This window comes from Zootermopsis nevadensis, unplaced genomic scaffold (genome assembly GCF_977971745.1).
Source record: "Zootermopsis nevadensis isolate Lab colony 2312 unplaced genomic scaffold, Znev_1.0 Znev_ptg000030l, whole genome shotgun sequence".
Taxonomy (NCBI): domain Eukaryota; kingdom Metazoa; phylum Arthropoda; class Insecta; order Blattodea; family Termopsidae; genus Zootermopsis; species Zootermopsis nevadensis.
In genome coordinates this window covers 11,554,549-11,581,210 of record NW_028259162.1, presented here as the reverse complement: position 1 = coordinate 11,581,210, position 26,662 = coordinate 11,554,549, and the positions used below count along the sequence as shown (strand labels likewise).

Below are 26,662 nucleotides of genomic sequence, written 5' to 3'. Positions count from 1 at the left end.
TTAAAAAGCTTTAAATATGCAAAGAATAAGGTTTTTAGATTAATACTTCTGAAGGTTTAAGATACAAATATAAACAACGTATCGCAGTCTTCATTTGTTACGTCATTTTAGTAAACAAAATGAGGAACAGATAAATAAATGCATTTGAAAAGCAGAAATAATAAGTAAAGGGTCTTACATTCGTGACAGCTTGTCACTTAAAACGTGTTGTTATGATTCCGCTGTACGTATTGATAAAGATACAGCAATCATGAAGAGAAATCATTTCACATTTCAACGACGATGTACACGCAAACACACGCCCACACGCAGTAAGAACGAATACCACTATTTCAAAACACGACAAAACCGAAAAATTAATTAATTCCGAATCTTTTGTCTTCCCATATCGCGCCAGTTTCTATTCGGTCAAATTCAGCTCCAAGCGAAGGACGAGAAGATAAAAACATTATCGTATCTATTGTTTTCTATGGGCATAAAATATGATCTCTTATCCTAAGGGAAGTACATAAATTAAGGACATGTGAAAACTGAATATCGAGTACAATATTTGAGCCCAAAACAGTTGAAGAAACAGCAGGATGAAGAAAACTGTACGTTGTTATTCCTCAAATATTATTAGAGTGAGTAAATCAAGGACGATGAGATTGGCGGATCATGTAAAACGCATGGAAAAAATGTAAATGATTTTTAGTAAAAAAAAATCTGAAGAGAAGAAGCAACATGGACGTAGATGGTACGATATAAAATGAGTCTTAACGATTTCGGATGCGAGGATGTGACTGGATTCATTTATCTCACAAGAGGAATCAGCGGTGATCTCTTGTGAACACAATGACAAATTTTCACAATTCTGACCAGATAAGCGACTATTAGCTTTTAAAAAAGAGCTCTGATCCATGGAGTTAATTGTATCATGTTACTACATATTCCCACGACTAAATTTTCGATGTGTGTTACACATTTATCTTTCAAAGCTCAATAGTGTTTACATGTAGCAAATGCTTTATTAATGAATAACTGCATTTTGCCCAGAATAAATAGGGATTATTTTCTAAAGCAGCATTAAACAACTGATCTTTGTAATGGAGACTCGTTATGTTTACTATGCAGTAGGAACTGAATTATTAAATAGTATTTACATTTAGACGAACTTCGGCTTCAAATGGTTAACAGTAATGCACTGATAATTTTTTTAAATCGTTTAAAAATAACAAATTAAAACAATGTATTATAACTTTTGACAAATCAGTCACACAGTAGACATATCATATTCTTTACGAAATTCCTTTGCTTTTCAGTGCGTTTAGTTCCACGGCCCAGAAATTTCGTGATTCCATGAGCACTTCTTTTCCGTTCCCAAACAATTCTTCTTTCCATCACTGGTTCTCATTTCACGCAGGAAATTCATACAGGCATTTATGTAAAGCGTCCGTTAGTGCTGTCTAACATTAACAAAAACAAAACGTGTCGACAAAGCTTAACAAAATTCCCCAAATATTAGATTTAATTAAAATCGATTCAGGGGTTACCCAGTTATAAATGCTGTCAGACGTGGGAAATAATTCACTTTTGCAACTTTAAATTTTCATGTTGTTCTTCATATGAAATTTATTCCGAACCAGTTTAATGGTCTGCTAGCTGAAGCATGCACAAAGGTTAATGGATGGTCATATGTGACCTCATTTTGCGTCCGTATAAAGTACTCGCTGCCCATATAACAGCACGTGAACACACGAAATGATTTAATTTATGGAACCGAATATAATAAGAGTATTTAAACAGACTTGACACTTCATGGCACACTTCTTACAAAAGATCCTCTCATGCATGGCAGCAGTCAGACGTCAAATACTTCTTTGTCAACACAGCGTAGCAATTCTCTTTAGCGGATCTTAATTATATCTCAGAATTAATTACTGCAGTGTTTTGACCACGTGTCTGTCTCAGTCGGTCAAGATATTACGTAATTGTGAAGTAGCATACGTTTATCTGATACCTTGCTGTTCTCATTCGAAGAGGGAAGGTCCTGTTCAAAGACGTGTTCTTCCTGAAAGTTCGTTTCCATATTACATCTAATTCATGAACGAATTATTTTCAACACAGGTCTATTATTATTGCACATCCAAACGTGCGAACCTTAAAACAGCACGAGAGGTTCATACATCCGTATCATTTAACACTCTCTGACAATTTGGTATTTTCTATTCGATATTTGGTAACATCAATAGTAAATAAACGTTTTCAAATACACAAGAACAATAGACTAATCAGTTATGCATTATAACAAAAACGAGGATCAATAATGAACAAATTCATAACCGCTAAATAGTAACAGCACAATTAACATTTATTCAAACATTACGAAAAGAGAGGTCCTGCTGTCAAGGAAATTGCGCAGTTCCGGAAAACATTTTTTTGGGTTTTGGTTTATTTTTTTATTTTTAGTGTTCTGTCTGACGACAGCTCCGTTTCCTCGGCAGATGATTCAGAAGTGATTTGCCATTGCCTTCTTCTGTGTGAATGGAGTAATTGTTGGTATGCCACGGAGAAACCGGGGAAGCCCCCGGAGGGAAACTCCGTGATGCCTAGATCACGGCCTTGCCCAACACAAGTTATAAATTCGGGCACCGCCGGGAATCGAACCCGAGACCCCAGAATTACAAGGCCAGCGTTCTGACCGCTAGATCATCGTGGCGGTCCTTTGGTTTATTATAATACTTTATTTTACTCACTGTTATTAAATTACGAATAATAAATAAGAATTTCGTTTATCAAAATTAATCACGAAATTTTTTTTACAGACCTTGAGGTTTTAAATTTAATTTAGCTCAATTTCAAAACAGTAATTTTTATGGCTTTCATATAATTTATATATTAAGATATTAAAAAGGCGGTTGTGCCATTTATGGACGTGTGAATACATCCGCTTTCCAAAAATACCACAATACGTTCTCGAAACGCTCATCTCAAATTTCATAGTTATATTTAAAAAATGTTAAACTAGATTCCTGCAAATTACATTCGAATCGGGACAGGTCAAATACGTTTAATGACGATAATTATATACACATTGTTCTAACGGAATCCTCAACAAAGAACTGACCACATCAACACACGGCTGAAACAATAAACGACGAATGGGGACACAGACTGTGTTACAGAACACAATATCGGGAAACATAGCAAATGGCTTTGGAATTTTACACTTGTACCAGCGTGTATTCGGTTCGAAACAGCATTTTCATGGAGTATTAGTTATATTGAAGCCATTCATGGAACATGACAACACATAAAAGAGGATGACTCTCATGGTTCCTGAAAGGAGCAGGCATGTCGACTGGTAATTGAAGCCAATGTTATTCTGGCTTTACAGTTTACTGGTCATTGTTAGCAGCCGAGCTATAACTTAATTAGTGGAGTGTGGCCCATCTCTGGGCTACAGAAGTATCAATTCAGATCGAGTTAACGACTGTGACATCTCGGAGTGCAGAACCTGTTTCATAATCGATATACCAGAGTAGTTACATAAATATACGTTACCTGTGTTGCATTTTATCACTTTAGCATATCATCAGAATATAGGGTAATATAATAAGTACGTAAGATCTGTTAATAAAACTTTTCAATTCGAGATAAATTCAAGTGCGTAAAAAAGCAGTTTCGTATGGATTCTTTATGGGAACAAGGAAAGATTAAAATCAAGAAATAAAAGTTAACCCTGAATATGGAGGTGATACGTTCCTGAAAAATGCTGGTAACCATTTATAAGACTACACAGCGTTAAAAACCAGGACAACACAACCGATTTCTTCAACGCCGTGAGAATCTTACATCTCAGGTCAATTTACTTATTTGTATTTACATATTCACGCAATTCGTACACGTATAAACCTTTTACAGTACATATGCCCAGTATCGTAGTTCCGATTTGCGCGCATTTTATTGAGCAGATACATGTTGGTACTGAAAAAACAATTCCTTTGTAGCGTCCTTCGTAACATCAAGTAGACAGAAGAAGATAATTTATTATTTTGATTTCCGTCTTCCATCTATTCTCGTTGCTATTGTGACGGAGTACGGGGAAACTTCTGAAGTCTTTGTAACAACTACTACTCAAATCGACAGAAATAATACAAACTTCGCGATACAGCAGAAAGATACTCTTTCTCATTATAAATAATTCCACTGAGAAGAGTCTTTTAGGTTGTAAATAAATTCTCCGCCTTTTATGAAACCTAGATGTTCAGAACAGTGTTCATAATGTTGAGGTCGACGATGTTCTTCCGGTTTATGACTCCGTCTAGACTCGTAAGTAGATACCAAAGTTGGTTTATACCTATGAGTCTACGCGGTGTTACAACCCGTAAGAACATCGCCAAGACTTACAGGTCATGAACAGAATGAAGTTCTCAATGCTGTTAATTGTTTGTACTAGGCTAAAACACAGTATCCACAAATTTTAATTATACGACATGATTCTAAAAACAAATTTTCATAAAATAATATCACCTCGGATACTCCTTCATCTTTATAAGAAATAAACAATTTAAGATGTTTTACAAACAGACACCAAACTTCATGCCTGTATCAATAATATCTGCACGCTGACATGTTAGCCTGAAGGTAGGGCTCCATCATGCACCTGTATTCGTACTCGTTTAATGGTTGGTACACCGAGGCTCTCGGAAAATCCGTGTCATGGATCACTGCCACTAACTTGAGTGGACTAACTTGTTTGACTATCAGTAAATTACAGGTTGACCAATATGTTCACTGTTGTAAGAAGTGGTCTGTCAACTGACTTCTTCTATATCAGTAAATTTCATTTCTGTGTCAATATTTTAACAATAAGTTCTTCGCAGTTTACGAGCTGTATAAAAATACACATCTGTCGATGACAATGATCGAGAGGTCTAAGGCTGTCACTGTCATGGATCACGACTTCATATCCCACTCGGGGTCATGAAAATGAGATAGCGGTTTTTCTGTGTAGACAGAGGTTTTCTGATCGGCCGAACCTCTGTACAAGGAGTACTGCCAAATGTCTGAGGATTAAGAGTTTCAAAATTAATTTTGAGAATCGGAACACTGCAGACGTTTCAATTCGTGTGGGTGTCAGAAGACACTGAAAAATGGACAGCAGCTGCGATTAAGGTCCATGGTAGACAACAGGTGGTTCATCATCTAAGGGTATCAACTATCCACCGTAAAAATATTCTCTGCTACGAACTTTAAAATAAATGCCTTCAGATTGTGAGGATTCTTTTAAAAGAACCGAAGGGAAGTTTGAAGGACATGTGAAGTTTCTATGAGATAGGCGTCCAAGAGCCAGTGGCTATTGAAGTAACTGAGTAAAATTAAATATAAGTGAACAACAAAAAGTTCAATTACCTGAGGAAGATAATGTTGAAATGAGAAAATGATAATATTTTGATTAAACTGTAATGTCATCAACATTCTGCGACTCGCGAGTTGATAATGAAAATCAAATGTGATCCTACGTCTGGGAAAAGTCGAGAACCCCTGGTCTACAGCTTGTGTTTTCATGTACCATAAAGGGGAAATAAAGCAAGACCATCAAATCTTAGAGTGCTAAGCCACAGGCTAGCGGCTGTGCTGCCTCAGTTCGACATTGAAGCACCACCTAATATAGGCTGCAGCCGTTAGGTCAGAACTATCTCGAAAGAGGGTGTGGGAGATCGAGATGTGACTAACATGACGCTGTTGGACCTCTGCGACTGTTTGTTCGTCTCTGCACAGGCAACGGTGGACCTTGAAACGCTTTAAATAACGTATCCACCTACCATCGAAATCAAGACCGTACACACCTCATACAATCGGCAATGCAATCCCAAATAAATAATTTCGATTGCAAATACAGTTTTTCCGTTAAAAACGCAACACTATTGCACGTTAAAAACTTCACGCACAAAACGACGAAACTAACAGAAATATTGAATTCTTGTAGCCATATTCCGCTTTTGCAGATAACGCGTTTCTTTAAATCGTTACGACATTAATTTAAACTGTATTTCGCTCTATGAGCACTTGTCAAGGGTGTGTTGCACTGTCGTATCACTTCAATGCGCATTTTTTAACCACAACTTTAAATTACGATTCGTTAACACTTGCAGACTTAAACCACACAGACTAGTTACTGACAACAAACATGTGTCTTCTTTAAAAACATAATAACCTTATTCACCCAGTTTAACAGGATTATACGTATTAAATGGGTCACGATCACTTAAATTAAAACCTACATTTTACTGTACGACTTTGTGATTTATTGTTATGTTTGTTGCTGTAATGGCGGACCAGATTTCGATCGTAAAGTAAAAAAGTAAAGTTTAACTTTTGAACGAGTTTACAACCATCATCTGTACAAAACGATAGCACGGAAGTATACTAACAAAATTCAAAAAGTAATTCAGAGCTACCAAATCAGTATTTTACATGCCGGAGTTTTTAACATGCATTATACACGAATATATAACTAGTTCTTCCGTAAATTACTCTGGTACATGTTTACTCAATTACGTTTCAGACAATAATTTAGTGCGATTTCAGCTTCCCAATGCAGCGACTATAAAATGACTGTCTCTTGAGTTGATGCGCCGCGTAGTTTTGTAGAAGTTTACCGACGTTTCAGAGGTCCTTCCTGCCTCAATCATCAGAGCGATGAGATTTAGATGGCAAGCACCTCTGAAACGTTCGGTAAATTTATACTAGACTACACGTCGCAACAACCCAGAAAATAGTCATCTTCAGAATAATTTCACTTGTCCATAAATATATTCACGATATGCAATGCTCATCTTCGACAAATGATCTTGGAGATGTCGGGCCTGCAACCAGTTGATACAAAGAAAATGTAACTTATTTCCCTGGTCTCCCTTACACACTTCGTATCACTACGAACGTTGCACTTCGTGACACTACACTTGCGTACCTTGTGGTAGCCATGTCCGTTGCGTCCTGCAGCGGCTTCGCCGTCGAGAGGTCGCTTCTATGTGGCTGTTGCTGCTCGGTAGAACGCCAGACTTTGCCGCTGTCGGGGCTTGGATTCGTACGCGTCTGTGACTGTTGTAGGACCGGTTCTTCGCTCGCCCACCGCCGAGGCCCCTCGCCTCGGCCCGTGCCACCGGCAGGCTGATGACCTCCGCCCACTCCACGACCGCCTCCAACACCATCCTTAGAAGACGACATCAAGATCTGCAGCGAGAGCAAACACCATTCAATTAACACATCCAGAGTTATAGTGAAAAAAGTACAAATCAGTAAACGTTACAACTTATTTCAGTGTCTTCATTGACTTCCGTATGCCGTCTTTGTCTCTTTCGGACTTACGAAGCACTGCAAAGGTATTAAAGGTTTGCGCATTTATTCCAACAGGGAGGCTGCCTACAATAAAGAGCGTTCTGTGAAATCAAAGAACAGTCTACAACAACACTGCAATTGAATTTTCCCTGTTCTTTATTAGGTCTGAGTCTACAGAAAATTTAACGACGTCTCAGTCTTATTTGCGACATCTGAGGATTCTGAGTATGGTCCAGCAACATTTGCTTTCAAACTAACTAAAATACTAACTAATTAGCAGCAAATATCGACATTGATTACGTACACTGAAAGCGGGACGGATTAAAATTTTCTATGCAGTAGACGTCTTCAGGCAACAAATATTTCGTAACATGATTTGTCGTGTAAATTTGACAGCAAATGATGGTAATAACTTTCAACAATGTCACTAATGTTAGTTTCTTCCATTAATTTTATCATTTTTGAACTCACTGTACATATTAGATAAACCAGTACGTTTTGTAATTAATGCTAGTACTACCGCACTTCACAAAAATGCACTGGATCATAGATTAAATCTTATCTAAGCCTAAAAGATACGTGAAGATCAAAGTGAGAAAGGATTTGAAAGACAACGACAGCGGCCTATTTCAGTTTTAAGATCCAGCATTTGTCTTAAAGGTAAGCCAATGACGTAAATTACGAAACGTTAGACAAATACAATTTTGTTCGCAAGTACTAAAATGCTCTAAAAATGTAAAAGAGTTTGAAAGAGTCTAGAAGACAAGTAAGGACCCTTAAAGAGTTGACTCAGTATACTTAGTAACTAAATGTGATTATCAGAAAATATTAATTTTATAGTGTCTTAATTTTGCAAGAACGTTATATAAGAATTGGAAACAAATTCGCATAAGTAATTTTTATAATTTTGCCACAGTAATTCAGGTCCCCTATTACCAACACAGTGATCGTAGGTAGTACCAATGAAATTGCATGGTGCGATTTCAGGTTCTGACGGCGGCGATTATGAAGATAAGTATTTGATATTTATAATAATTAGCTGATCCCACGATGGATAAGAATGGTAGGCCTAAATAACCTGTCATGTTGGAATTGGAAAGCGTCTAGATATATGGAACCATGTCAAAACCACAAACTGCCTTGCAGAGCCGAATTGGGATGTGAGCGAATTCTAAATCATGGCGATGATTTCATCACCAATATTTTTATTTTATACGAATATCACAACAGATTTTACCATGTACGCCTATCAAAGAAGAGTTCTGTGGTGAAAAATAATGAGGGTATAACAAAATATAACCTAATCCTAAGATTTACGCCTATAACGTTTGTTACGAAACATTATTTGAACTAAAATCAAGTCATGTCTCCAGGAAAATTGGTTTATGACCACTCACTTTTGTTAATTTTCTGACTTAATTCGAAAACGAATCACTTTCTGCATCAACACGGAAAACAGAATGATTACGTTCTGAACCACATAAAGTAATAAAATGATCTTGATGTAAATTTACTTCCATCACTTCGTGTCTACAATTTTAATTTCAGAGTTTCACTACGTTAGTGAAACCAGCTTTCGGCCTTAGGGCTTAGTACAGAATAGAGATTCGTAATCGTAACAACTGTCGCTAGGGGCTGATTTCCGTGATGTAATGTAAGGTCTGATTTATGCACAGAATTTCTGCTTGGGAGGGAGAAGCTTACATACGTTTATAGATGTGACTGACATGGCCCAGCGGGAAAAGGATTTTGCTCGGTTACAAGTTTCATCAGTCTGATTCCAGATTAAAGATATACAAATCATTCGAAATTAAATAAAATTAATCACTCAGGGAGACTCATACTTTTACGAATGATTTAATATAACTTTGAATTCATCACTATGACACGATTCCGAATACAGCAAAGAAGAGACTTAGAATTAATACTTCGCGATGTTAGCAAATCAACGCCAAGCGTCGCTAAGCCTTGTGTCCGGAAGCACATTCAGTTTGTAACTCAATAAAACATACCGTGTACCCATTAAAAAGTAACGTGTTAATAAAGTTTAAGGAAATAATCCGTATTTATTATGAGAATCATATAAAAACTACAAACATTCCCTGGGCAAACCGCAGGGCTACTAAATATTTAAGTAGATGGTACAACTGTGGTTACAGAGTTAAAATATTACTGACAGACTAAAAGATGCCATTAAGCATTCTAATTTATTTGTACCCTCTTCATTCTATCGCGTTTCTGAAAGAGTTGTGGAGCGATAACCTGGGAATTATAACGTTTAAGAAAGTAAAAATTATAACACCATTTGATACCAGAGTGTGTTTGTGATCTGCATTTACAGATTAAAAGTCTACGATGTTAATCAAATTTGTTTTCAGCTATCGAGTTTAATAATAAAGGTAAATATGTCGGGCTTTTCTGAATGCAAAGCAGTCGAGTAAACGTCTTACTTGCAGCTAAAATCCATACTCTAGAAGTAAGTTACACAGTAAGTTAAACCACTTAGCAAGCTTTTTGTACGGTATGTTGCTTTCATGACACTTTATAAAATTTAAAATGCTGCTACTGCTGCTTTCGTTAAATGTGTTTGCACAAAGCAAATGCTTACACGTCTTAACTACAGATTAGTCAAACTGAAACTGAGAAAAATCCAAACAAGTTATTTAGAACGTTACAGATTTCCCATCTGTTCGTGCTTTCCAGGAAAATTAACTTAAGTTTTCGAATAAAGTGGGTTTGTTGATTAACTAGTAAATTACCCAGTGATTGAGTTAACTCGCCTATATAGTTTATATTTCATACTTCGTAGCAAACAAAGTGAGTGAGAATTAATCAGTAAATTTCGAACGGATAAAGTTTAATACTCACAATAAAGGAAAAATTACTAAAACCGGCACAAATCGCATTCAACCAAAGATTCTGTTGCAGAACAGACAGCATATAGCATTTATGATTGATATACTGTTTTTTTATGTTTTGTTAAATAGTCTTTTAGTTAGGTTCGCCAAAATGTTTGAAAATGCTCGTATTAGTTTCGCCACGTCCGTCAGAACAAACAACTCGAGAATAGCTGAATATATTCTCGAGACATTTTATATTGGTGAGTTCTACCGAAACTTGTACTCACTTTAAAATTTTGGTCAACATCGGACACTTTACATAGAAACCAACATAGCACGTGATATCACCTGGTGAATCCCTGCAGTGACTTCAACGTCCGGCCATTCCGGCGCCAAACACTCTTACCCCGTAAAAATCATTAACCCCAGACAAATTTATTGTTTATAACTTACATTTCCTAGGGACTTCCTGGAAGACTTGCTGGCTTTCGTGGACATCTTTGAGGTTTTGGAGTCGACGCTACCTCCCTGGTGCGAGTGATGGGAATATCTGCTGAGGGCGAAGACTTCCGCCAGCCTGGAGCGAGTGGCCTTGGAGTTGGAGCTTGCTTTGGGAGGAGCGGTTGCCGAGATGGGTGAGGTGACGGCACTGTTCCGCCTGTCGGGGAACACGAGGTGCTCGATGTTGGGTGTGTAGCTGGGGTCGCTGCGGACCAGCTCCTGCAGCAACTTCCTACCACCGTTGCTTCGAAGAAGCTGGGCGTTACTGAAGCCGCGTCGCTTCCCGCTACTGTTCGCTGAAGTGGTTTCCGCGAGCTGAAGGAGTCGGCTTCGGTGCTGACGGATGGTACCATCGTCCCGACTCATTATTTCGACTTCAGGAGAAGAACGCTAGCATCCTGCGGCAAGAACGACGTTTTATCAGTTACACAGATCACGAAGCGAATTTCTGATCCCTTCCTACGCCACTCAACGACGCTGTATTACGTTTTGAAATACACCGACTTACTGACTCTATTTGGAACAATTCTTACAGCATTGGAAGAAACATTTTTTGAGCAGAAGTATTATAAAAATAAATGTAGTATTTTTAGAAGACTGACACACTTGCAAAATTTTACACATATCTTAAAAAGAGTCTAACTGAACTGAGGAATTGGGTTAGGGCGTATGAAAGCTTCCTACTCTTTGTTTATTGCTCATTATCCTGACATCTATAAACGTTTTTTAGTTCCATTAACTTATACCACTCAAGTGATAGTTTTAACTCTTGTTTAATTCGTCTTAAAATACGTTTATTGGAGCTAATTTACATCGTAAAACAACTTTATGTTCTATTTTATCACTCCCACTACTCAGACGGCATTGCTAAGTTACTTGGCTTTCTTTGTACCAAATTCTAATTAAATTCGTCTTATAATCGTAACACAGCTTCACAATAAAATTGTTTTAATTAAAACCAATGTAAGCAGGAAGAATACCAAATATAGTGATGAGAGACAGAATACAAGAGCTCACCAACCACAATCATAATCATATGAAATTTTAAGCTTATAGAGGGTGGGTGTACCAATTAAATTACAATTTATTGACCTTTTATAGGTCTATACATTTAATTAACGTAATCCGCCCTCGGGGTTAATCCGGAGTCCACTTTATTCATGAACAAATCTGCTTTGTAAAGGAAGACAGCAGATTCAGAAAGACCCAAAATGGCATAATAAGCCTCATCTCTCTTTCCTTCGATGTGACGTTTCCTAGCGGTTAATTTTGCCTTCAATTGTCCTACAGCAAATGCTTACTGATTACTGAGTCAAATCTCTGAACTGACTGTCAAATGAACAGGTCTCATAAACCCAAGCGCTGCCAGCAACCACTGAACCGTTTTATCTAACAAATTTCTAGAGATACTGACGTACATTTTAAGTAATTGAACTATTCTGGATTAAATAAATGTACCAAATTTATAATTTTAATAATTCAGAACAGAAATATCATCACGATTTGCATGACTGAAGTTTGATGAAGGAGTGTGCATCTTCGGAGTTCAATATTTGAACAAATCGCATCTGCTTTGAGTTTAGTTTCTCTGTAACTTGATGCCAGAAAGGAAAAAGATGAAACAAGTTTTTATGTACGGTTACATGTGACCAATACTAAACTGAAAGAGTGCGTTACAAGGCGCACAGAGTAGAACTGCGCTATCCGTTTAAAGTCAAACGAGGTCTGAAGAGTTGCCAAAACAGGAAACCTGCAGGTTCGCGTACTCCACTCCCTAGCTGCTGGCCTACAGAATATTGCAACCTCACCTCTTGAACTACTGAAATGAAGATTTGTTAACAGCTCACTTTTTCTGCCAACATACTGTACAGATGTTGTTCTATTACATTCCTATAACTCGCTTCTTGTTAAACCGCGGAGTATTTTTTTTTTTGGGGGGGGGTCATACATTACTTTGAAGATACTATACTATACTATACTATACTTTTTAATAAAATTATCGAAAAGGACACGTAAAGGTAATATTTAAACAAGATAAAAAATCAAATGTGGCTTTTATCGGCGGGGAAAATATGGGTTACTGTTTTCCGGATTATGAAAAACATAAAGTAATCAACCCTGAAGACGGAGGCGATAGGTTTCTCCGAAGCGTTCGTTAATCACTTACAACAATGAATGGTGTCGTAGGTCAAAATACCACAACCATATGATTAAAATTTTTGCTTAATATTTTTACTCTGAATATACGGGTAAATCTCGACGTCAATTAGAATATTCAATTATTGACAATAGGGGAGATCATACAACACTTGGCATTGTCTTTTTAATGGGTTATTATTAGTCGCGGTATGGAAGCGTACCCCAGCTAATAACCATTAAATCTCAATTATAACTTGCTGGTAGGAGGTTAATTAAGACCGTTCCAGAACACTAACAAATTAATCCTGTCAAATCCAAGAATATCACTGTTATAGATAGCAGTGTTACCTCAATTTACTTATAATATTCGTTTCCTTAGCTCAGTTTGGTGTATAAATATATTCTGAGTCTATAATATAATTAATTGAGATAAAAGTAAGAAAACTCAACAAACTGTGGAACAGTAGGGCTTTATAACGAATATTCTGGTATGAATTAATTTTTGTAACTTGTTCATTGATTACAATATGAGCAGAGCTGCTTTTTATTCAGCGTAAATCTATAAACACAGAAGTGGCTTAAGGAAAATAATTTGAAGCTGTGAGGGAGAGAAAAAACAACGAATGAAGGGGACGCCATATATTTAGAGAGGAAGAGGATGTTTTTTGCATGTTATATTAAAAGTTCCGTGACGAGAAACAAGAAGAAACATTAATTTTTTTGTATGGAATGAACTATAACGAGTATAAACAATGAAATAAGGAAACTGCAGAATGTACTAAGACTGTGCAATTAAGGGATACAGAAGAATACTTTATAAAACTAGATATAAATGAAATAACAAGATTAGTAAGCCATAAGTGGGAACAAAGGAAGGGAGGGGAGGCTTCTAGTTATAGCAATAACATTTGTGAAACAGTATAACACCATTATTAGAGGCAGTTATATTAGACCGCGATACGCAAAAACTCAGTATTAATTGGACAGTCTTCTGTATACAGAACTCAACACAATGAACGAATGGATGAATAAAAGAGTGTTACCTGTAAATATACAAGGTAATGTATAATGACCCATTAAATTAATTCCACGCTTCGAACAGAAACTGTGATAATGAGAAAACCTTGTCCCACAGAGTTGTATATCAGCCATAGAAATAATTCAATGCGTATAGTCAAATTTTGGTGGCAGCATAGAAATGGAGACGCTTACCATGTCTTACCATGGAAACAAAGGAGAATATAATCATGGCACCTCGTTCTGATAAAATATAATGTAAAACACGGCAAACATGCCAATTACACAAAATTATTTCCTGGGTATTTTTGTATTACGTATTACCAACTTAACAACGTGAACATAAATATTGCATTTATATGAAGTAAGTCACATCTCACAGAACTTCGTAGCATTTATTTTAAACATATAACATTGGAAACAAAATACACGTGTAGACAGCCATTATGAAAACGAGACTCCTGATTCGGCTTCTGAACAATGGAATTTATATCTGCATTATATAACCATTATCATAAATTCAAATTTTAAGTTATTATATCAACAGAAGTTAAAAAATAATTCCAGTGTTTGAAATACTGGATGCATTATACTCATGAGAGAACTAAATTATTTCGAAAGTAATTTAAATAATGTACTTGTTAACATAGCAACGAATAATTCGTTATAAACGCTTCAAAACTGAAAAATGAGAAATTATCAGAACTCGTCGTGCTCTGTTTTAGAGTTGCGTGTACATAAAACGTCCAGTTCCAACGTCTAAACACACGAAATAGGAAACATTAATTAGTGACTCAATACGCAAGCCCGTCGTAGTAAAAAGATTGAAGCAAATATTCCTTTTTTGGCAAACGTTTTAAACGCAGACATAAAAGTAATGATCGGAAAGTTGAGTCCATTATATAAATTACAGAACACAATTTGTGATCTCGTAATCTAACAGAGGATCTACATTTTATGTAATATATTCCGAGGTAATATAAGGTTGAAAGGACGAAAGATGGTTGTGAGTAAATACTGATTTAGTTACAAAGAAGCAAACAAAGCATATTAAAAAGATTTAGATTAAACTTTTCAATCCTTGTGCGTACTATATGCACCACTGCTTTAACCAAATATCAGTAACTCTGAATTTCGCGCACAGAGCACATTCATGGGTTATACGTTATTCTCAAATTAAACAACGATTACTTATCTAAACCGCATTAACCAACTTATCTCTGTAACAGAAAGTTGTTTTCTCTTCATGGCAAGAACAAAATTCTTATATATGTTATTTAGACGAGCACTAGATTCAAAGGGTTGTATGTATGCCAGAGAGACGTAAAGTTGTAGGCTTAGGTGGTGAACATTCCATCAAAAGAGCATTATTGTTGTAAAACAAAATACTTATCTTACAAACGTCACTCAGATGAAAGCTCCACTATATACAATATTCGTCAGCCGTTAAATTTCAACATCCACTCTTCGTGGTTAATTTTGCGAAGACGAAATAGGCGTGTTTCAACGCCATTGTTTAGATATCATAAATTGCTTGAACGCGTTTAATTAATATAGGCGGGATCATGCAATGCTTAGCTTTCAAACAGCTGGCCTTGAATCTTACCAACCCAAAAGTACTGAAGCTGTAACTGATGTAACTCGTGAATCCCACGTAGAGCGTGGGCCACAGGTTAACACACCTTGCCATTCTGGCACGCCGCTAACAACATGTTATTTCTCAACGGAAGCCAACAGCTATCCACTCGGATTGCACAGAACAGTATAAAAAATGTGATAAGGGACAAAGGAACTATGCATTACAGACAGCATTGATTTCCTGATGTCCATACGTCATTTGTCACAAGGGAACTGGAAGTAGGATAAAATAAATTAAAAGGAAAAATTACCTCTGTAACTAAGAACAACTACGTAAAAAGCCACTCCATAAAGACATACATATGGGAAGGCGCTAAACTGGCTACCAGATGAGAACTATGAAGGACTGTCCCATGTGGCGAGAGACGAAACAGTCAGCGTTTGCAAGCCACTGATTGTACGGATCATTATGTGTCTATCACTATTTTTAGTTGTGAAAATATAGTACAACACGCTGTTTTCCATTTCCGAAGCTTTTACTCTATTTCTGAAAACCAAGGACTAAGCCTGCACGGACAAATATCAGATTTTTCACTCATGAGCTACAGACTCCAATTTACAAGGCGTTTAATTAATCCCAAGCGTGAGGCGGAGAAGAAATGGCTAGTGCATTGAGTTGCGAAGTCGCAAAAACGCAATGTCAGTTTTAACATTACAGTGCAAACAAGTTCGATCGGAAATGCTCGCAACATCACAACCTTGCAGTTGTCTCTCTCAACATGATAACTGACAACCCAACAGCCGTCATATGTGAATCTTAGCATAAGACCAAACCCATCCCTTTCCTTTATAAAGAAATATAAGTCTATAATTAGCTTCTATCACATCGGTCAAGTGGTTTTGTGCCCTCTTGATTTTAGACCAAAAGAATACAACATGCAAGTTACATGTCCCTTTTCTCTGTAATTATCCCTGACAAGAAGCATAAAAAGAGGATTTTATAAAGTAACGTTAAAATCTTAACAGTTATAACGACAGTTTATGTAGACTTATTATAGTGTATAAATTCCAGTTCATATTTGTGAATGCGTTAGCTTCCGCTCACAGAGATACTTAAATGCGTGTGAAATTTGAAATTACGAAATTTCAGACGGCTGATTTATATTTTTCTGCGACAGCATTATCTGAGCTGCATTTATACCCTCTAAACTGTTTTAGATTTATATTACACATTACATTAATTTTCATTGTGTGTGTTTATGTAGTGCTGACACCTTTATAATTCAGATATTTATTAATATTTTTCTTTGCATTTCAAGGTATTATCTAAGCATATGCGTCAAATACTTGAAAAAACCCTACACGAACATAATAAATAATCAGCCTTCAGACCTAGATTCGGACCAGAAATCTTAAAATACAAAGCAGAAATACAAACTGCTCAGCTGCTACGTTCGATGATAGTTTTGTTGGAAAATTTCAAGAGGCAGCCCTGGAAGTAAATGCGAGAGTAAAATTAAATTGGACCACGAACGTAGCTGTGAAGATGAGAACTGAATTTAAGTAAGATTTTAGGTTCTCTCAGCGGCGAGTATAAAGATGTCTTCTGGATTCAAGTACCTTAAGCCAAAGATTTATTACCATGTTCACAAGAGTCAGCTACTGGTCTGTATTCTAAGCCAGATGAAACCAGTCACATGCTTACAACCTAATTCTTTAAAATCAATTTTAATATTATTCTCCCACTTACGTCTAAATTTCACAACTGAGTAGCTGCTTTCATGTTTTCTGATCTACATTTTATACGTATATCTGTCCTATGCGTGCTTTATGGCCAGCTTATCTCATCGTCCTTAGCTTGGCAACTCTAATATCAGGTGGTGAATATAAATTTTGAAACTCCACTGCTACTCGTGTAACGAATGTAAAACCCATACTACTAAATAAATTGTTGTCTATTTTCTTTTGTAATAGGCTCTGAATGCACTACATAGTTTAGACTTCTAAACGAACGTTTTACATTTTGTCTGGTAAAAACATATTTCATTTCGAATTATCACCTCTCTGGTCAACAAACGTAACAGTGACTCTATTATCACGCATGAAAGCTCGCAACGCTTCACAACATTAGCGAACACACGCACAGTCGTCGGACGTCTGTATTAACTGATTCCCGGGCTTATATCACACTAAGCATCGCGCCTGCACTTGTAATACGCTATAATTGCCATTTCCTATTTTCTGTCTAGATAATCAGAGAAACACTTCTTAATTCACATAAATACACAGTCTACAGAACCGCGAGTGAAATGGACGTCATAAACTCTGCGTTATGTGTGGCCCAACTGTTGGCATCCACGCAGCACAATTCATTGTGCCGCGTGATTGTGTCATGTTAGGATTTTAGTTTATGGAAGCGGACGAGAAACTGCCGTCTGCCCTAATTACGACGACGTTATTAGTGTGGCATGGAGGATTATCGACTTTTGAGCGCGCAGCATCTCTGGAGGGCTGTAATGTGCTCAAGTGATCCAAGTCTTCTAATGTGGGCTACAGCCAGCTTTCCCATCTCAACACGTGATCACAAAAATCGTGAAACGTTCAGAGTTGCATATTTACAAAATAATTACTCATCATACTGTGAAGCACTCACACATTATGTACCTACATCTCTGACTCAAAAATTGTATTTACATTTATAAAGATGTGATGGGGGAGGATGTGTTGGAAAATGAAAATGTTTAACAATTTTTGATTGGGAAAAACGTGTGAGTTCTACGCGTAGATGGGCGGTAAAATGCGGCCTAAAGAAATAAGATGTGTAGGAGTGAAATATACTGCATCGGCTCAGAATAATATTGTTTTTCAAATGAAATTACGCATTTTAAAAATGTTATTACAGGATTTTGGTTTAAATTAGTTACAGCGATCTTGTGAGAAAGCTGCTAAAATTCATATCGTAATCAGTCTCTCTTATCTTAGCCTTACGTCAGATATATGAAGGCATTTGCTTTGGAATTCAATTTCAAATTTACTTTATGCGGAGTGATTTTTAATTTTAATTAAATGCTTTAATTTTGGTAGCAGTAATCTCGAGAACCAATACAGTCTGAAAATATGTCGCCGTTTACAGATTCTCTACGCAGGTCTTTCAATTTAAGCAGCTTCTATTGGATGCACAATTACCGAAACGACCGAACTGAATCCTCACACGGTCCTAATTTGCTATTTACACACGCCTACTCACTTTATTTTTTAATGCTGTGGAAGTCGGAACTGTTTAAAAAGGTTCTAGATGAGATTTCGGTTATCGCGGCGGCATATATGAAAATGACTGTCTTCTGGGTTCGTGGACCGTGTAGTCTGGTAGAAATTTACCGACCTTTCAGAGGCAGCACAAACCCATTAAACGTCGTGAAAGTCTACCAGACTGTACGGTGCAACAAATTTCACAAAGGAAACGAGTGTCTTAAAGTGAAGAATATTCACCACGTACAGCGGAACTATGAACTTAAGCTCATACTAGGGCCTAGAGTTGTGTGCTGTCGCGTGCACAAAATTGCGTTTCCCCCTCCCCCAATCTGGCTAATTAGATTGTTATACTATTGTGTTTTTCGTCATAAGGTCTACTTATGCTAGTTTAATGTTTGATTATTTTATTAAGATTAATAATAACCACAACACTATAAGAATGATGTGTTATAGTAAATTGATGTTCCACAATTTAAATAAACGAATATTAAAGCCAGTTTAATAATATAGTATATTTACAGTGTATTATAGCTGTGAAGAATTATCATAATAAATGAACAAATGTATATAAAGAAAAATTATATAATAGTTTTTCAATCTCCCCGTGCAAAATTATTGGGCAGAGTATCACAAAGTTCGTTGGTTCTGTTTATACTATAAACTACTTACATGACTGCTGACTGTCAAGAATTGAAATCACATTCGCCATGGATAATGAAACCCCGATAAAATGTATAATCTCCTAGTGAAGGGATGGAACCCGATAAAATATATAATCTCCTGATTAAGGGACAAAACTCGATAAAATATATAATCTCCTGGTGAAGGGATAAATCCGGATGAAATATATAATGCAAATGCAATTCAAAGAAAGACAGGGATTTATTTATTGTCCGATCGAGTGTCAGCATAACAGTCGACATCACGAATTTAATTAAGGTTTAGTTATATAATATATTGAGTAAATACAGTATATATAATTTATCGAGAGTCAGTATGTAAGTAATGGAATACATTACAGGGAAACTGCTATTTTAATAAACTTAACACGCACGAACTGCAATATGAAAACGTACTTTTAACAGTCTGTTGCTTAGGATACAAACACGATGTGCAAAGAGTCTGTGAAAATGGAAAAAATAAATATAAAGATACAGAAACATTTGTACACACTTGTAAAATATTTGCAACATTATCTTTCCTAGTGACGTAGCTAAGCGACTTCTTTTGGCCATGTGATTATTGGATCATGCATCATTGCGTGGCGCGAGTCTGAAAGGTCAAAACGTTATTCATTTCCCTGGACGGAAAATATTGTGCATGCAACTGTTTAATGTTACACATCACCGGAGGCAGGAAAATCAGACGAGCTGTAATACACTCAGTTGTTTTGTAAAAGCTTAAAACTTGTGAAGAGTTTTGGCATTTCAGAATTTGTGCACTAATGCTAAAAGAATTAAACTAAAACGACTTATTTATCTTAATTTCTTACCAACTTTATTTTATTCCATCACCGCTTTCGTACCTTTAACTCCTTTAGAAGTACTTCTAAAACCTGCCTAATGATAGCAACACTTAAAATATAAATATTCTGCTACCTAGCGTCTTTACTTAGGGCTTGGAAACTCTTACGTTTTGCACAGAGACAGCCATAAACAATATCCTGTTATATAAACAGAGAGTCCTCTGTGTTTGGTATTTATAAACGCTTACATTCTCCACAGATATCATATAAATACGAATTTATTACCTCAAAAATCAATAAAACTTCAAACGGAGATTATCGATTGTATTTAAAAGGCAGTAGTGCATCCGAAGTACACGGTTCGAATCGTTGCCAGTTACCGATTGGATTAAATGAGAAATATCGTGGATTTCCTCAGAACCTCTGGTACCATTTTTATAGTATGTCTAACTAGGCAAAGGCAGCTTCAAGTCACTTCCAAAAATTCATCATTCGCAATCATTCAGACATATCTGCTTCTATAATTTCACCTCTTTATGCAGCGTCGCAGAACCACAGAATAAACGAACAGACTCAAAATCAAACCGAAAATTTCTTTGCAAGTGTAAGATTTATTAAATTTAACAAAGACAGTAAATTTTTAATAATATCTTACTGACAACATTTCACAAAATATAGAATAAACAGTATGGTATCCAGTACCTCTTTATACATGTAACGTAATTAGGCATTGACGGAGCATGTAGCACACACGGAAGAGTTAAGAAACGCGTAACGAGTTTAGTCAAAAAATCTGAAAAGACAGAGCCCACTTGAGAAATTATGAGAAAGACGGTAAGATAGTATTAAAATTTAACTCAATAAATGTGGTTTTGTATATGTGGACTGGATTGATCTGGTTCATGATCCAGTGGCGACCTCTTGTGAACACAGCAATGATCGTTTGGGTGTCCATAAAGACGAGTAATTTCTTGACTTGCTGAGAGTTTATTAGCTTCTCGATAGGGTCTTCTTCTTTCTATGGAATTAGTTAAAAAGGAGAAGAAACAAAATGTCGTGAAACTAACTTTGCATATCAAAATGAGAGGAAAATCCTCCAGACCAGTAATTCCCAACCGTAACAAAAACAAATCTTGGTCACAATCATTGGTATCACATTAAACTGTAAACGATATTTGGCGAGCACGATAAAACAATGAACTTCAATTACTGATTGTAAAAATATTCAGAACTAGAATTTATTCAAGGCATTCAAAAGAAAGGGAACTCGAAGACTGAAACCAGACATGTTGGGATCTTAAATCTTGTTACTACTGACCTTTTTATATTATTCAAGAGCGTATCCGGCGGCAGCATTTGGAGGATGTCAACACGATCGGCGAAATGCACGAGTAGAAAAAAACAACACAGAAACGACATGGAACTGTAGGATACGATAGTACTTCCGAATAAGAAATGTGGTTTGTGTGTAAACAAGAGCGTAGTGTAACACATAAAAAACTGAAACGGACGTATTTTCCGCATTGGTAAATTTTCTGTTCTGAGCTGGTTAAAATTACATATATCACTAGTTTACTACAGTCAACGAAAGAAGGGGAACGGGTGGTGGGAGTTATAGTCGGCCGTTTGCGCCCCCCACCAACTTCAAATGCGCACCTCCCCTCCACGAAGCTTCTCCTCTGCCTCAGGAGGAGGGGGACAGTTTACTTCATTATAATTTATTGTTGTAATCGTTACTGTCATCGACAAAATGTTAATTACACGGAAAATATTTCATCTCATTTCAATGTAATAAAGCAACGAAACACAAACGGGAAAATCTTCATCGCCATGAGAACCTCAAATATTACGTTAAAACATTTCTACAAGAAGCAACAAACTTTACGAAAAAAAGAAACTTCTCATTGTTTCAGAAAAAGAATGACTTTGACCTTAACTAAGTCTACAATAACCCGTCTGGGATTCTGATCACAGTACAGTGGTTAGAGCCATCACACCACGATCAATACTTGCACATTTAGAGGAAGGGTTCAAATGAGCGTTTCCCAGTCTCTCAACAGGCGCAACCATTCTGAAATTGCCATTCTGTCTGGTAGGCACGCATCAAGAAAGATTTCTGCAGTGATTTGCCTAGTTCTCACTTATATGCCCGTGTAGTAAATGTCATTTTATTAAACCTGACTCCGCTGAAACGCGCAGCATCACATTAACCTCAGTGCCAAAGATAGTCTGGCAGAGATATCAATTACGGAAGAAACACAGAAATGAACTAGTATTTACTAGATTTTGTTAGATGTCTAGCAAGCGGTATAAAACCACACATTGAACCCCAAAAGGAACAGTATTTATAGAAAATGTAGATTATTTGTAACAATTAAAAACGATCTTTCAAAAATCAATGTATTAACAGAAACAATAAACTGAAAATTGGAAGTGGAAGAAAATTCAACGATCTTCAAATCATTTTATTAGCATCCTACGATGTGTAATCAGACATAAGTGACCTAGGATCGCATGGGTGAGCAAAATATCTTAAAAATTCGCAACGGTTAAGAGCCTATTGATAAAATAAAAAGCATTATGGCAATACTCAAGGTCACAAAAAATATTAGAAATAAAAATGCACACTTTGCTATGAGCTGGCGTTTGATGTGAACGAATTTGTTTACGGGCTTAGAAGACTTATATAATTCAGTTGATTCGGCTGACTCTGAGAACAGAGATCAAACTTGTCTTCCCCTCTCTTCGTTATTTAACGGCACGTCTGCTGCTGGTTAGTAGGCCTATATACACAAAATACAAAAAGAATATTTTCTTTGCACGGTACAAAGGAAACATTGCAGAGACAAACACAACGTGTACAGTCACGTTAATACCGTATTGTGTCATACGGATCAAAATGAAAGACTTTACCAACGCGATAAAAATCAGATTTGGGTTTATAATATATGAATGGTTAGCGATTCCTTGATTATAATTACAATTCCCTTATATGAAAAAAATCACGAGGACTTATATTAATAGACGAATAAGATTTTTGAATATTATAAGAAGGCGTGTTCTCTTGTCTAAAGAAATTTATATGGCACAAACTCACTCACAATCAAGCTGGGAAATTGTATTCCTTACAGGAATATTCATTAATATCCTAATGCGTTCTCTGTAACGTGCATTAAGCGTTATTAAATCCGCTTTGTTCGTTAGTTCTCACTTTAGCCACAAGATCGCAGCACCTCAATGTCTACCACAGTCGTAATTTTGTTATCACCGCTAGCAGGATATCCAAAAAGATTGTGATATCTTACAGAATAGCACATCTGCACATCACATTTCAAGTAAATCCTACCCATAGTCCTTGAATTGAATCGACTGGACAGACGGACGGACAGACGCGACCAGCCTATAATGCGTAGTCGCTATACACTTCGTGCCAAGAACGGATTATAAATGTAGCCTATATACATTTTAGCCCAAATGAGATTAAAGGTTTCATCGGTGGTAAGATGTCGACCATAGTACGTATTCCGAGTTGTGATGCCACGTGGTCTTGAATGTGGTTACCTAAATTTCGACAAAGCATATCGCTTATAGTTTTAGGGTAAAACCACGTGGTCTTGTAGCTACCTACGTTTCGGAGAAATTTATCGCTTGCATCTTACGTGTCTCATATTTCTTTTATAATATGCAGATCAGGTATTCTGAGTCATAACAACAGAAAGGCTTACTTAAGGAAAATTTTCCAAGTGCATTTCTTGTCTTAGAGCATGTTTCCTCTTACTTTGTGGAATAAGTACCACACGGAAAGATTTTTCATGCAAGACGTACGGATGTCAATGATATATAAATTTTGTGTCGTATAGGCCTACTTAAATTTCAACTGTTAAACAGTTTATTTAAAATTTGGTACAGATCAAAGAATCTATGTAATTGGCAACATCAACAATAACAGTATCACAATAACGGTGTAAAATTAAACTAAATACGTACATGTCAAATCTACTCATTCCTTCATGGTCAAAATTTCAGTCTTGTTCAATTTTTCATTTTACTCCATCCGATCCAGAATCTCGATCCAACAAGTTTTTTTTATAAGGACTACGATTAGTTCTAATGACAACAGTACTCGTCGGCCTTGAAATCCGATACCTCACGGTTCTGTATTTCCTACGTGCGAACAAGTATCACGTTTTCATTCGGTTGAACACTCCAGTTAATTGAAGACTGACTCGACGCAGCACACAAACTGCACCTATCCAAGAAAACAATACCGTAGGCCTACTGTTAAAGTTAAATCTGACTGCTACATTACTTCTATAGCTATTAAGCGTTTCTTGCACTCATATACAACGCAGGTGGTAATATCTGTCCAATAGTTTCTTTTCAAACTAAGTTTGCTGACAGGGTTTCGAATAAAGCTTTATAAAAGCCTACACTAATGTTGATCGATTTTTATTTTGTCATGTCTAGGTCAACGATAACCCTGAAGATGTAGGCAACATGTTCCTTCGTAACGCTGGTAACCACCTACAAGACTACACTGCCACAAACCACAATACCAACATTACACAACACAGTACATGTAAGAATGTTCTTCGGACAGCCTTCAGGTCTAAAGTAGCCGCCACCCAAACTGCATGCTTCAAGGCGACGGAATAACTCCCCACCCCTTTCTGTGCGCTCTAAGTCGCTAGTACAGCGTTGATAACATTACTACGCTGCGAGGTCTAAGCTGTCTTCACTCGCCAGGCGTTTCCTGCTGTTCTTTGCAATGCTGAGCAATTTTGTTCTAACCTTTAAGAATGCGATTCGGTGACTATTACTACAGCTGGACAAGCAATATGGACCAACGTTGTTCAACAGGCACAAGTGAGAACGTGCTTCATTGCCCTCCTTTATCTTCTACCAGAAGACATTACTCACAAAATCTTTTAGACCTGCTGCATATTTTGAGTTTTAAAATTTGAATTCATATGTGCTTCACAAACATGTCAATAAATATCAACGCGCTTCTGAACTATTGATAAACTTCTTGATTTGTTGTGTTGTTTGACTTATCTTCTCGTCGTTTCGCCTTCCTTAACATTCATTCTCTATATCCACCGCCGTAGATTAACGCACTATACCTTCTCATGGCAATTGCTCTGAAAATTTAAACGGTGCCCATAGCACAGCACAGACCAGAGGGAACACATAAAACTAAATAGTTTGATGAAATACATGCTGGAATTGTAGCACAAATTACGCACGTTCTGGTAGTTGCTTAATTAATCTAAATTCGCTGGAGAACACGTTATAAAAACCTTACAGCACATGTCTATAAAATATGTATTTAATTAGTACTTGTAACTTCAGTTTTAATATTTTCTTTCAGTCTGATGATTATGTAATGGGTTATTTTTATAAACGTTTCGTGAAACTGACTAATGTTCGTAGGTAGAATGCATTTGCCCAGCTCTGTCTGGCTAATACACCTTTACTAGACTGCACAGTGTATTTTATAACGACTTAAAACTCCATGGAGCAGAATAGTTCTGTAGAAGAAATTGCTAGTCTTTTGTAGAACGCGATGATTCGGACTGTGCTAACTAGAGACTGCCACTGTTCATTATCGTCCGACAGTTAACCACAATTCACGGTGCCAACATATATTTACTTCAATTCGTTTTAATATTATCCTCATATCTACGTCTAGGTCTCGCTCTCTCTTCCAAACACGTTTTTTCCTTTGTCTGCAATCGTAGTGAATTATACAAATTCAATATTTCAGAGTAAATCAGCGCAGCTGTGATCTTATGAATTTAATTCCTTCATGGACATGGTGAGAAAGTTTAAAGGGGCTTTAAAAATCGAATTTACCTTCGATTTTAAGGTGGTATGAGTAGTTCCCACTTTGTTATTAACTTATTTTAAACGCTGTGTGCGAAAATGACAGTAATTAATGCTACCACACGCACGGAGAAACTGATTAAACGGTTCAGAATGTTGCCAAGCAGATGACATATTCTGCTGGTCGAAATATTTAGTGATTGTAAGGAACCCAAACTTCCACTGCACAACCTATGTTTCCAATGCCCATTTTAATGTAATACGTAAATCTCTTTAGCTTTCTTCAGGTTGCCACTGAGGCGAGTTTTAAGATTACTATCTTTTGGGATTTTGCGTTTCAGAGCTGTTTGCTACCTCCATCATCAGGACTCCCTGATGATGGGGGCAGCATAAACCTCTGAAACCGCGGTAAACGTCTACAAGATTACACGACACAAAATCCCTGAAGACAGTCAGCAAGCAATGCATTGTCAGTGATAGGTAGTGGAGGTCTTTTGGACGTTATGTTCATGTATTAAATTCATTCCTCTGTATATACCAGTTGTTCTGTAAATGTGTCATTTACCGAGCGTTTGAAACTAATTCAGTTTGGTCCTTTTGATCTTCAGTTTACACGAAACTCTAACAACGCTGTTACGCGTCTGCACGTTTCCAATGCTGTACTGTGTCTACATGCGTTGAGTTATGTGATACAAAGTTGATATATTAAATGCTAGGACTG

At 36.7% G+C, this 26,662-nt stretch overlaps 1 protein-coding gene across 3 annotated transcripts in view; it reads right to left on the bottom strand.

The window, feature by feature from the left end:
• The window catches only part of RhoGEF3 (Rho guanine nucleotide exchange factor 3), a 417,890-nt gene that overhangs the window by 216,204 nt on the left and 175,024 nt on the right, over positions 1-26,662 (bottom strand). For all 3 annotated transcript variants that reach the window (XM_087358941.1, XM_087358938.1, XM_087358939.1), the window contains exons 4-5: positions 10,617-11,062; positions 6,956-7,218 (exon numbers count right to left, since the gene is read on the bottom strand). In XM_087358941.1, coding sequence (XP_087215067.1) covers positions 6,956-7,218; positions 10,617-11,030 — 677 coding nt within the window. In that variant the 5' untranslated portion in view covers positions 11,031-11,062. The remainder of the gene's footprint in view (positions 1-6,955; positions 7,219-10,616; positions 11,063-26,662) is intronic.